Below are 14,151 nucleotides of genomic sequence, written 5' to 3' on the forward strand. Positions count from 1 at the left end.
TTGAATGATAAGACTGGGAGTACGTGTAAATCAGCCAGTTATATACTGCAGGGCTGACGAGGGAAAGTGGAAACAGGTGAGCAGGTGGAAAAGACTGAGGGCATCTGGTGGACAGGTAGAGAATTGCAACAAACCTGTTTTGGGAAACGTTAATGTGGATGGATGGAGGGACAGGGATGCTCTAAAGTGACAGGGCACTCTACCAACTTTACACGTGATGTTCAGTTTAGTCGACATGTTGAGATCTACGGTCCTCTGTGGCTCCGGGGGAAGCTTTTTATAGTTTCAAAAATGACCTTGATGTTATCAACACAGTCAATTATAATAAAAGAAAAAGTGTTGACTGATGGTAGGCATATCGAGAAACTACTCATGCTGTTGATTTTCTTTTGTCAGGAACGTTTCGACCAAACACACTGACTAATAGCCAACCAATTATTTTCCAAAATGCATACTGCATGGTACAATGGCTTGAAACCACTGAGATGTCTCTCTAATTGCCTTGCATGATATGATAATATGGTGTGCTACTAGTCTAGACATGCCACTGTCCAATCTTAACAATTTCTCTGCAGCGGTGAACCATGAAATGCAATAAATATTTGCAATATCTGGTGATGACTAATAGTTCTAATTGGAAATATTTATTTAAACTTTTCATGTATGGATCAGGGGGGTTATCTTATCATATCATGTGTTGCAACCCTTTTGTCCATGTAACACCTTTTTATAACAACTGTTCTGTTGTCCACAAAGGGAAAGTTCCATATATTTGGATCAGATATCACATAAAAGTCAGCTAAACTGAAAAAAAGCTGCATCTTTGAGAAAGCAGGGCTCGCCTTCTATTAATGTCCCGACCATATAAAGTATTTATTCAGCCTAACAGACCTTTAAAAACCACAGCGTTAAATTTCTTTACTCTGCAGATGTTTTGAGATTTTGTAATTTAAAGGTACCTGACTGTACTCTACTTTAAAAACATGATCTGACATTTCCCTCATAATCTACACAGCACACAAGCTAAGGTCTTCTAAATCCATACAGTAATGATACAAAGAGACACAGCAAAATAAATGACATGTGCTCTTGAAAATGTTATTGGCTGCATCTGCTGCCGGGATCTAAAAGTAATCAATTTCAAGTGCATGTGACGCTCCCGTGGAAGCCTGCGGCTGATGCAGCACTGCCTCCATTCTCAACCGCCCCCCCCCCATTCATCCATTCATCTGGTTTACTCTCCTGCACCACGTTGCCTGCGCTGGACCAGTTCAATCTGGGATGGCACACACACATACCACGAGAGGTCCATTTTGTGAAAGGTCCACTTTTTCTAAGCATGAAGCAACACAAGCCTAATAAGAGCTCAGAGGCAGCATCCATCGGTCGGACCGCGGTGACTCATTGCGCACGGTCAGTCAGTCAGGGGGGCTTGAATTTTGCGCTTCGCAGTGTAGGATCGATACCTCTAAAGAGCCATATTTTTGTGGAAGGCGTGGCTTGGTGTCACCGACAGAGAGTTGGCTTTCCATATTCATTTCTAGGGTTTAGCCTTTTCTTCTCACTGACACGGACGCGCAAGCGGCACCCCAAGGAACGGGACATATAGCGCCTCTCAAGGTAAGCCACCCTCCTCTTCCTCATTAGACTGTGGTATTCCTTTGTGTCAGATGTTAAAATTTGTCCGCAAGGTCATATTAAATCAGCAAACATCAGTGGCCTCTGTGATGTTGGGGTGGGACGGGGCGGTAAATATAGGCTACAGCAGGCTGCATGACATAGATCTTAATTGGCCCGAATAGGTCGTGTGTATCACTTTAATGCATGCAACGTTGTGCGTGAATTCACATTCTGCACACACTCTGTCATTTCTAAACTGTTGCAGGCAAATGACAACAGGGTGTTTCATTGTTGAATATCTCAGTACAGACAGGATATGCTTTCCATAAATATTTGCACTTTGACAACAGACACGCAGATGCGTGCAGTGAGAGAGCACAAACAAATGGGCTACACCTGTCTGTGACCCAAAACAGTATTCGGTTTTTAAGTCACATTTAAAAAATATGTTTTCAAGTTACCAAGCACAGTAAGAGAAAGATTATTTTTTATTCTTATAGATATGACCTGATCTGTAAACAATCTATAATGTTTTATTGTCATGATGATGCTTGTGAGAAAAAGGGAGTAGGACGAGGCTGGGTTTAACCTTAGTTTCATTGTGATGAGCTGCACATTATGCAGAATGGATGATCATCAGTATGTCCCTGAAATGTAAATGGACAACTTGCTCCCTGTGGACCACTGAATTATCAATCGGTGGTTCTTCCTCCTCTTTGGATGAAGCCTTGGCTGTTTTTTTATGATTAACGTCTTGATCACAGCGCAAATAATTTGTCTGACTCCAACGAATCAGATACTTCAAACGTCTGCTGACACATTACTTGCAGAATTGGCTCAGATTCTTTTACACTTTTAGGAGACATATGGAGTCATTCATCTGGTCTGAGATGAAGAGATTTGTGAAACTGAAGGTTAAATAATTCGATTTTTTTTATTGGATTCATTACGAGATAAAAGATGATCTGAAGACACGTTTAAGATGTCAAACCTTTTCTGTTTATATTTCAGTGGCATGACAGAAACAAGTGTTGTTAAATTAAAGATGAGTAATAGTTTTCAGGCAACACTTTAAGTTTTTGGCATTTTGTAGGATTATTTTTAGAAATGTGTCTTGAGCTGAATTTGTTCAGTGTGCAGATCATAATAGAACACAGTAGTTCATAATAGAACACAGTAGTACCATTAAAACAGATATAATAACAATATCACGTGGTTAGCCCCCTCTGTGAGCACCAACAAAGGGGTTGACCTTATACTCCTTATACTGTTACACTGATTAGTATTTTGCATGATACTACCAAGCAAACCATCAATTAGGAATTTTGGAACCAGACAAGACAGTCGGACCCACTGAACATCCACAATTCTTAATCAAAAACATCCTGCCAGTATCTGTAAGCACTTTCAGCCTACATATGTCAAAGTCTTATTTCTATACTTTGCTTACTTTACTTCCATGTTTGTAAACTTTGCTTCAGTCTTACACAGCAATTCTGTATGCTCCCCCCAAGTTATTCTTATTATTTTGTTACTTGTACAATTGGGTCAGGCTATCTTGGATTTGAAATGGATTTGACTCCTTTAGTTGACGTTTATAAGTTATTCAAATTAAAAGATGACACATTCTTACAATTATTTGATTCATGTTTTAAGTTAAGGTAGCCTCTTATCACATGCAACCTTCAAAGAGCATCACAGAGACAGAAAAACCTCGAACTACATTTACAGTAACTAATCATCATCACAGTTCAAAGACCAAGACACATTGGGTTGTGTATGTTATTATATATGTTGTATGCTATGATTAAGTTGATCATTAGGCTTGCAGCCACATATATTAATCTTTATTTAAAGCAGTAGATGAATTAGGTAATTACAGGTCATTGATTGTTCTGGTGCTTTGCCTTAATTCTAACAAGGATTATTTAAATGAATGTTAATGACTGTTCAAAGAAACCAACCCGGAATACTATATAGTATAATTTACATAATGCTTATCTAAGTCTGGACTGCTATATGAGACTGATCTGATTATTTTTGTCTAAATCAAGATTTATGTCAAGGAAAAGTGAAGCTCAATCATTAGAAATAAACTAAGAACTATTTCTATTTTCCTCCTTTAGGGAATCACGCAAAGTGACTGATATTGCACATCTGTGTTCATCTTTGGATTACGTCAATTTTTGACGACTGAAACCGTGAATCCAGCATGGGAACTAACCCAAAAAGGACAGTGACAGTCCAGATGGTGCCTCAGCTGGCTGCGGTGGATGTGCTAGGCAATAAGGAGCCTAATGCCAACTGGGCGAAAGAGCCCCACCTCAAACTCTCTGAGGTTTGTCCAAAACCCACCCTCACATCTCCTGATCACAAACAGGACAACTCATCTCTGACTGCTTCTTCTGCTAACACCGTCCCACACACCCAAAAAACTGCATCCGAAGGAGGAGAACCAGTTAGCAGCACTGTGTCAGACAAACCAGTTCCAGCTAATGGAAACCAGACAAAGTCAGAGTTTGTGACAGGTCGAAACCAACAGATGCAAGACCTGTCTCCAACAGGCCAAGGACAGGGTGAGGCAGGAGGCGACCAGAGGGATTCAAATGCTAATATGAAAATGATAAGTATGGCTGATGAAAAAGATATCTGTAAGGCTGGTGTGTCGCCTGCTCTTTCAGCGTCAAAGGTCGACATGCAGACCAATGACTGCAGAATAAAAGGGCCAAATGCAGCAGTGGAGGAGTGTGCAAAGCTGACACCCTCAGCCACAGCACGAGAGGACAGTAATGAAAATGTTTCTCCTTATAATAAAAATCTCAACATCGCCTGTGAATTAAAGCTTACGACATCTGAACTACAACGCGATAATAAAGTGAGCATTTTAGCTCTCAACGATGAGGACACAGCTGTACCACAGAAATCTCAAGAGCCTGAACATTTACGTAGCTGCTCACAAACCTCTGTGAGTCTGCAGGAAGCAGCCAAACCTAAACAAAGCATGGAAACTCCTGCAGCTCCTCTCAGCTCCACTACACCTTTGTCTAAGAGCAAAGATGCAGAGGCCGATTTTACAAATAAGACTTCAAGTTCAACACATCCAGAGACAGATTTGCCACTATTAAAGAAACCACAAGTCTCCCCAGATAAACATCAGCCAGTTTCCTCACAGATGGACTCCTCCACTCTGCCCCAGGCTACACAAACTATGCCGGCAGATGGGCAGGTGGCTGAGGAAGCCAGCCAGACTGACACAGCTGTCTTTGAAGCACAGCAGCGGCAGGAGAACGGCAAGCTTTACAGGGAGGCTTCGACGATGACCTTATCCTCGTCATCTGCACCAGTCAAGCAGTGTCATGATATGGAGGTTCAGGCGGTGGCGAACACGTGCAGTAAGGCTGTGGCCACAAGTCCGAGTCTGCTGCCTTTTGCGGTGCCGCGCAGGCTGAGTGGTGGTGCAGTCCCCAGGGAGGCCACACAGAGCCTGGCTGTGGTCTACCAGGTCGACGGGGGTGTGGGACTACATCAGGTGAACGTGAGCGCTCTATCCGCCTCTACTGATCCAAGGTCAGAGAAACTCACTGTTGAGGCAGAGATGTGCCCAAACCAAAATGCCGGCGTGGTTTTCCACTCAGAAACTTTGTCCCAGCAGCAGGACAAAAGGCTCGGAGCAAAGCCTAAAGACCCCGGGTCAGCTCTCTGCAACACCCAGCCAGTTTATCAAATCAACATTGAACACAGCCACCACAAGGAGCAAGGTGATACAGGTAACTCCCTAAATAAAACAGAGGTTCAGAAATCGGCAGCGAAAACAGCCAATGCCGAAGCTCCATCTCTCAAATCAGGAACAGCCTCAGAGACGGCCTGTGCTACCAAGTCTGGATCTGCTGACAGTCACAATGCTGCACCATCACAGGCTGCTGTTACAACCAAGCCCAGCCAGGCCCCTGCCACAACAGCAACTAACACCACATCAAAGCCAGATCTAACTAAAAAAAAAGCTGAAAGTCCTAAACAAAAGGTTAAGGGTGGAGGTAAAGCCCAGAAGAAGGAGGCAAAGTCAGGCAAACAGAAGAAAGAACTTGAGAGGAAAGAAGAAGAGGAGGACCAGACGCAAAAAGAAAAGAACATCCACGATGTCGTCTGGGACGAACAAGGGATGACTTGGGAGGTCTACGGGGCTTCTGTGGACCCAGAGTCCCTTGGTTTTGCCATTCAGAGCCACTTGCAGTGCAAAATCAAGGAGCAAGAGAAGAAACTGATTGCCCAGACTTCCATCCGAAAGTCAGTCTCTGGTGTCGACTCGCCGGGACATGTCAGCAAGAGCAAAAGGAGGCAGCAGAACATTTTCAGGTCAATGCTGCAAAATGTCAGACGGCCCAACTGCTGCATGCGTCCCCCTCCCTCCTCCGTCCTCGAGTAGCACAGCACAGAGGTAGCCAGTGTCAAACTCCAGCCTTTTCCTCGAGGTCAAAATTGTTGTCCTCCCTTTGTCATGATTGCAATGCCAAGTAAAAGCATTAATGGGACGACGGTCCCTGTGAGTAAGTATACTGGAATGTTGTAGCATAAAGAGTCAAACTATTTGTGATGTTTGTGATCAAAGAAGGTAGGACTTAGAAATATACAATGAACAACCCAAGACTTATTTTTTAGAAATAGATGAAGGGAGAAAACTTCCAACAGTTTTTAACTAACAGAGGCAATAATAGTGAAACGCATGTATATTAGTTACAATGGCAGTTGTTCGACCTAAACTGAAGTCCAGAACTTCAGAGTAAAAGGCACTGATCATGAGGTAGACGTTACTGTCGGAATTTTTGTGCAAATATATTAAACCAACATCTCATTGCATTTGGTGCATTTATTATTATGTTTTTGAGGTGTTTTTTGGGGCCCTATATTTATAAGATTGCTGTATTTTCTTTTCATGCACATTTATTTTTAGTGAGTGATTACGTTGTGCAGAAAAGGGACTGTATGCATACATGCGCTGTTTGATCTCTGTTCTTCTTTGGTTTTCTATTAAAACAACAAAAAAATAAGTTGAGCTTTACATATTCTTCATTTCTGACCAAGAACTTTAGGCAGGTAAAGCCTCCCTGTTCGGGTGATTTCTAAGCTTTTTATTTTTTTCACAAAACAATCAGCGAAGAAGGGCTTAACAGAAATGGTCATAAAAAGAAATAAAAAGAGATAGTGTGTGAACACGTCAGGGGGATGTGAGAGCAGCAGGAAACATCAACGCAAACCACCGGAGATATAAGAGAGTGACAGACTGCAGCTGAGAGTAAAGGTGCACTCTGTTGTAGAGTGCATTGGATAAATTAGTGTCAAGTTTAATGAGACAGGTTCTAACGAGGGCATGACGTTTGTTCAGAGACAAAGGCTAGTAAGCTATCAACTCTTTTCTTTTGATTTACAGAGAGATTAACACTTCAAGTCTGCATGTGGGCCAAGACAGGAATGTTTTATCAACAGTTCAAGCTTTTCCACAAATCCTTAGTTTTGTGTGAAGAGAAGAGCTACAAGTACAGGTTTCAGTCAGCCAGAGAAAATATTCAGGACATTTCTGTCAAACTGTTTAATAGGCCAGTGAAGGACAGGAAAGACCCAATCTTGGGAATATTTCTAAGAATAAGATGCACTGTTTTGGACATTGCTTTGTTGCGGTGTAAGTCTGAATCAAAGATAAGATTCTGAGCAGATCATTTAGAGCAAGAGTCATTGAAGCGAAGGCAGATTTATCTGAACTGAACAGAAGAAATTGTCTACAGCCCATTGTGTATTGTTGGTGAGACCTGAGTGCTGAGGGACACTAAAACAGACCTTATTATATGCAGGAATGATAGCAACAAATATAAAAAACATATTCCCGGCAAGAGCGATGTTAGGATACCAAGACTTTATAAATCAAAGTGAAGATACCATGAGTCCGGAATTTTAAAAGTGGCACTATAAAGTTGCTGAGTTGCAGGTCTACAAACTTGCAGTATCCTATTTCTTTCAGTTGTTTAAGGCCCTGCACAGGTTTCCAACTTATAAATAATGACCAAATTAAAACTGGAAAACTGACTTTTCCTAAAGCTCAAATATATCTGACTTGGCACCTTGTAATGCAGAAGTGCCTGAAAACTGAACAAACCTGGGCGCCTCATGTCAGCCAAAGACCAGCTCAAGTCACTGTAATCAACCGTAAAACCTCCAGTCAGGTTGAAATTAGGTAGAACTGTGAAGAAGTCTAATCAGGAAACATAATTATGTGAGGATCACACTGAAGGTGTGTAAGGGTTTAAAAACCTCAAGACAGCTTGGGATAAATCAGGTTTCAGAATGGAGGCAATTTTTGAAAACGTATGTGTTAAATCGAAAATAAGAGCCACATGTGGGATCTTTTGAATTAGTTTTCATTAGCGTTAGGCAGTATATTCCTTTTATTCCGTTTGGAAGTTGGCATAGCAAATCAGTAGATGCATTCCGAAGCACGAAACGATTGATTGATTTGTTGATCTGCACAAAACAAATAGCCAAATATTTTTAGAATCAATTATTCAGTCAGACCATTTTTTTAAGCAAACATGCCAAACATTTGATAGATCCAGCTTTTCAAATGTCTTATATGTGTATTAAATAAATATTTTATGGTTTTGGACTGTCGGTTGCACAAAACAAGACATCTGATGACAAATCAAATTGGATTCTAGCACACTGTGATGGGTATTTTCTTATGGCTCTATTAGTCAACTAATTGGTTGTTTTGGTCTTAGATTTTTTTAGTCAATTAGTAATTATTTTGTGCTTTTTTCATGCTGAATGACCTATTTCAAGGAAACTTCACTGGTAAACTTCAAAAAGTGGTGCTTTTGTGTAACTGTTGGTGGAGAATCTCAGTTTTACAGATTTGTTGATTAAATCAATTAATTGATTAGTCAAAAAAAAAAATCACATGAATGTTAGTCGACTAAGAAAATCTTTAGTCAAGGACAGTCCTGATTTGTTTCACTGTTGTCTGATGTATTCTCTAATCAATTTTAAATTGATTAATTCAAAAAGTCTAAAGATGAATCGATAATGAATATGTTGAATAATGAATAATGTTGCAGCCTCAGACGGAATAGTGGGTCAACTGTAACTCAGCAGAATCTCAGCGTGAGGTTGTCTGCTCATCTCATTTAATTAAAGTTGACAGGTTAATTGTCGGGCCCTTCTGACTTCTGCTTTATAATGTTCCTGTCATGGGATTTCCAGCATAATAACATTTATATGTGATAACATTGTATTCAAAAGGCTTTGCTTTGACTGAAACACACAGGAATATTTCCAGAAAACCATTCTTTGATGGTGAACTCTCCCTTTCAGTGTGAATTTACCATCCTGACCGGTGAAATGCTGATTTCAGGCGACTGCTGATATTGTGGTAACAAGCATGTCACTTCCTGTTAATATCAGTATGATAGCAGGAGGGGGGGGGATCCTCTATGCTCGTAGTCTCTGTCACAAGCTGTATAGAGCCTAATCTTCATTCCTTTTATCCACCAGGATCAGAGGACAAAGATATGAAGTTGTACTTATATCTGTCTCATCCTATACCTGCTCAAATTTGTGTAAGAATGTTTCTGGAAGCAGCAGTAACCTCCATGACCTCTTTACATACTCTTATTTAATACAAGTCTTATCCTACAGAGCCGATGGAAGGGTGCCAAACTGACATCACTAATCTGTGGAATCATATTAAATGAATTCATCCTCAGGCAGATTAACGTCTCTCTCCTCCTCTTGTTCCAGTCGAGGTCAGTTTCTCCTTTACACATCGACTCTGTCCCTCTCTGTGTGCCCGGTCACCAGCCTTAATTCAAATTCTTTCTCCCTCGCTTTAATTAGCTACTGTTTCAATCTTTAATAACCTCCCGCTCACTGTGCAATTATGCCTGGTTTCCATTTGGAAGTGCAGATTAGATTCGGCCACATGTGGTGGTTAGCACATAGGGAGATTTACTCCAATGACAGGGAACATGGAGAGGGATTTCAAAGGCACATGGACATGCATATACCACCCATTGCTACACCTACCAGAGAAGAGGGTTCAACTTGCTTTCAATATTCACCTCACTGGCTGTAAGCTCCATGCCCTCTAGAGGTATTTTTAATTAACACACGCACTAGCCACACAACTGCCCTCTATGTTCTTATATGGAAATATCCAGCAGTGGAGCACGCTGTGGAACCAATGATGTAAGCCACCACTGATCTAAGGCACACATAAATGCAAGTTATAGAGATGTACTGCATTTGAATCTGGCCTGTCAACTGTGAGCAACATTAAAGGACAAGGCTAGTTTTATTCTTTAAATCAATTATATCATTATGTACGTCTGGTTCGGTACATTCTCATGAAGGCGATATCTCAGGAATGTCTGGAGGGAATTTCTTCAAACTTGGCAAAACAAAACCTCCACCTGGACTCAACGATGAACTTGGTGGTCAACAATCACTGTGATCTCCCAAAACACTTTTTTTGGCCATTGTGTTGGCATTTCAAAGATGAATTCACAAAGATCAAGCTTGTCTTTTAGATTTTAGAGTTTTATTGCAGAAAATAAGGTTCACATTTCTCAAATGCTGATCTTCCAGATGGCTGGCAAGAAAAAGACTGAATGAAGTTTAGATGAGGATACTGACAAATATGTTCACCCTTTGGATTCATGACTTCATGTCCAGAGTGTTTCTCTCTGTCTGTTGAGAATTGATAGTGGAAGCCTTTACTTCATGACTTTGCGTCTGCATACTCTGGCTGTGGATCCGAAGGTGAACTCCAAGGCTTGCAATCACAAGTGAATTAGGTTTTAACCTGCCAATACAGCTATGACTCAAGAATTATCTGCTAATTATGACAATTTCACACAAAAGTCTAACAGAATATAATATTGAAGTAATGATATTTTGGGCAGACATGGATATAAACTGCAAATTGACAGGTTAACTGAGGCAGACGACCGTGGACGGTAATTCAATGTTTGTCTTAATCTTGTAAGAGTAGTTTGACATTTTTGGAAATACGCTTATTTGCTTTCTTGTGGAGAGTTAAGTCCCAAAATGTCAAATTATTTCTCTAATATTTTCTTACGCCCCTACTTTGTCTGTGGCACTCAGTCTCAAGCACATTAGTTCCCGATGAAGACATGCAGTACATACGTAAAACTGGGTCACAAATATATTGCGTCTTTAAAAAAAATTCCTTCATCAGCTGGGTGTTGTAGTTTTTGGCAAACAGAAATATTTATACTTTGTTGGGGACTATTTTTTAAGCCGTGGATTAATGCACATTTAGTGCACTAGTAAGTATTTACAGTTGCAGGATTGTGTTGGATTGACTCAAAACACAATTTTCATTATAGTGACAACAATGGAGGTCTGTTGCCCATAGGAATGAGAAACATCCGATAAAGATATACTTTGGTTATTAGGATCAATTTATTTTTGTGTTTTCATGGGATTTATTGAAAAAAGAAAACATAAAATATTACCAGTTGTATCCTTCAGAAAACAAGTGACATAAAACAAATAAAAATATCATCAAAAATAAAAATAAAAGTACAGTAATGTACATTTTCACTTCACAGGATACTTTGCATACAAACTGATTGCCAGTCTAGTAATTGCCTATTTTGTGAAAGAAGTGATTATGCAGTGCTCCCCTGTAGCTCCACTTCACCATTAATATTTGATTAATACTGGTTTCTCTAATATGCGAAAATTAGTGATGCCATAATGATATCTGTCACCTAACATTGAAGCGTAGAATCATATTTTCATTCGGTATTAAAGCTCATAACTTATAACCTATAACAATGTGCTGTTAGAAATGTTTTAATTAAATACCTTTGAAACATGACAGCAGTGACAGCTCAACACTAATGCCCAGCTTGAGACCAAAATAATAATCTCCCAAGTGTTACCACTTAACAAGGAAACTCCCAGACTGTGTCAGAAGCTAAAATTTAAGACGGATAGTCCATGAGATGCAGCAGGAGCCCCCTGTTACAGCCCAAGGGCCTCCCCTGACTCACACTGAGATATTGAAACTAATGACACTAGTTCTCTTGCAGTTCTCGGGCTGCAGGGAAACTGTGGTGCAAGGCTAGATGTAAAAAAAACAAACTGGTATTTTAATGTGGTTTGAAAAATGTAATTGATTTTGTTATTTATAAAAAGAGAAATTATGCATTATTTTCCTATATGCTAAGTCAAGGCAATGACAGATTTCATTTAAGTGACAAAAATGTAAACATCGTAAAATAATCTGTGCAAAGTATTTGACCTGCAGATCTTATCAATTCCTAAATCAAGTTTGTGAGAGGCTATGTTTATTGACAGTTGGAAGATTAATAATAATCTAAAGATGTTGTTTATGTCTTGACATGTTTTGAGGATACTTTAAGAAACAAAATGAGGTATTCTTCAGTGGAAAAGATGACACACTATCTACTACGCTGACACAGTCCTGTTTGGATGTCACTGCAACATTTCAAACACTCACCATGTGTAACTCGATAATAGCGTCCTCGGATTCTGGGGGGAATTCAGGGCAGCTGCAACATTTTTGAGCTATAATTGAAGTCCCACAGATAAGGTGCTGTCCTGGTATGGGGATTTGAGATCTGCTTGCAGTGACCCAGTTCACCCCATAAACATATTAGCTCCTTCAGCTCATGTAGAAACCCTTATAGAAACCCTGCAGATGCTACAGCACTTGGACAGAAGCCATTATCATCCAGGATAACATCTATCCACTCGCAGATCATTTGTGGCAACATTAGATATTTTTTTTATCATGGGAGTGAGTGTTAATTACCATTTACAGATAATATTTTGAGATTGTAGAGCGGGTAATTAGGGGTGGCTGGTGATCATAGTGTTGCCATTTAATTCTACGTAACCAAAGCTTCAAAACTTCTCTGGAGATTTAACTACTGACTGGTGGAAGCTTTGAATGTTGCCATTTTCAACCATTTCTGTGGTAATTTTTACAATCATTTTTCATCTTCCTGTTCTCATTCTCTCACCAAGCCTACCCACTCCTCGTTTTCTCTCCAAACCCCCACTCCTCTGTGTCCCAGACCTTCCTATCTGTCTTTGACGATGATATCATAATAAAGCCAGTAACAGGGAGGTGATTAAAGCTTCTGCTGTCCTCCACTCTGCAGAATATTTCCTGTAAAAATGTCTTTTACTGCTGTTCTCGCCTTATTCATCCTCGTAATGTATAAGAAAGATGGAAATGAGGCTCGTCCTTCTGATGGCCGCTCTGCTCCCAGTGGAATATGTGGCCTACATTTGTTTGTAGTACAGCGTTTGGCTTTGTGAGTGTGTTCCTATTTCAAACCATTCCAGTTTTCTGCGGCGTGCCTCTTTTGTTTCCTCAAACATTGACTGTTTTGTCTTTTCTTCTGTCTGCATGTCTCTCCTTCCTCTCTCCGTTTTCTCATAAATACTGTACATGTATCCAGCAATGTAGAGCTCATCATTGATTGCTTACCATTCAGCTCCGAGCACATGACCTTTTGACCTGTATAAATGAGCATACATGTGCACAAGATGCCCATTTTCCCTGGCTTCAGAGACTGCCTTATTATGGCGGACAGATGTGCCCATAAATCATGCAGGTCCCCTGGTGGAGCAAGAAGATCCAAAACAATCGGAACACTGATCAAGGTGAAACAGTGAGAAAGAGAAGAGGTAGATAAAGAGACATATTTACACACATATATATTGTAGATATTGACAATGTCTTCAATAATTTCTGCCATCATACTGCCTAAAGAAGGGTTTCTTCCGTGACCTTTATCATTTCCATGGAGCAAGAAGCAGCTTTTGTTTCATCGCTGCCTTTTGTTATGGAGAGAATTTGGAAGGAAAGTCTTTATCTTTAGAGGAAAATGAGTTGTTAAAAGGGAAACACTACAGATTCTAATTTACAAAGAGTGAGTCTGATAAAACCCAATCAAGCGTCTTTGTGTTTGAGATTTGGCCCTCACACAAAGATCCTTCCTGTGAAACTCAGTACCTCTGACCATGCTGCTTTTGTTGCAACACAGCCTGTGTTACTTTGCATTGTCTGCAACACTGCAAAGGAAGTTAATCCTCGTTTTTTTTTATACCTGGGCAGGCAGAGAAATGAACCATTTGTATCTGTGAAAGAAACACTTTAAAAAGACATTAAAGTAATGATTTAGACTCCTAGTCTTATTTGTATTATTATACTTTCTGTCAAATATATGTCCATATGTGAAAGTCTAAATAGGGAATGATGCAGAACTCTGCTGACTGAGTGCTGACAAAGACCAGTTACACGTTACACTTATTTCAAAGTCCTTTCGCATTAACTTCAAAACTCTTGTACTTGTTTTGGTAGCAGCTATAATCGATTTTAAAATGATTTTAAACTTCTTCTTTTTTTTAATAAGGAATATAATGAAATAATGTACGATATTATGAATTTCAGCTCATCTTTAAGCTGTCGGGCCACAGCTT

General features: G+C 40.0%; 1 protein-coding gene across 1 annotated transcript; it reads left to right on the top strand.

The window, feature by feature from the left end:
- Positions 1 to 1,275: 1,275 nt before the first annotated feature.
- On the top strand, positions 1,276 to 6,616 carry gprin3b (GPRIN family member 3b). Its single transcript, XM_068726640.1, has 2 exons — positions 1,276 to 1,620; positions 3,747 to 6,616. The coding sequence occupies exon 2, from the start codon at positions 3,833 to 3,835 to the stop codon at positions 6,041 to 6,043; it is 2,211 nt and encodes a 736-aa protein (XP_068582741.1). The 5' UTR covers positions 1,276 to 1,620; positions 3,747 to 3,832; the 3' UTR covers positions 6,044 to 6,616.
- The last annotated feature ends 7,535 nt before the right edge of the window (positions 6,617 to 14,151 follow it).

This window comes from Cebidichthys violaceus, unplaced genomic scaffold (genome assembly GCF_023349555.1).
Source record: "Cebidichthys violaceus isolate CVI_PGR_0920_01 unplaced genomic scaffold, fCebVio1.0.p SCAF_4, whole genome shotgun sequence".
Taxonomy (NCBI): Eukaryota; Metazoa; Chordata; class Actinopteri; order Perciformes; family Stichaeidae; genus Cebidichthys; species Cebidichthys violaceus.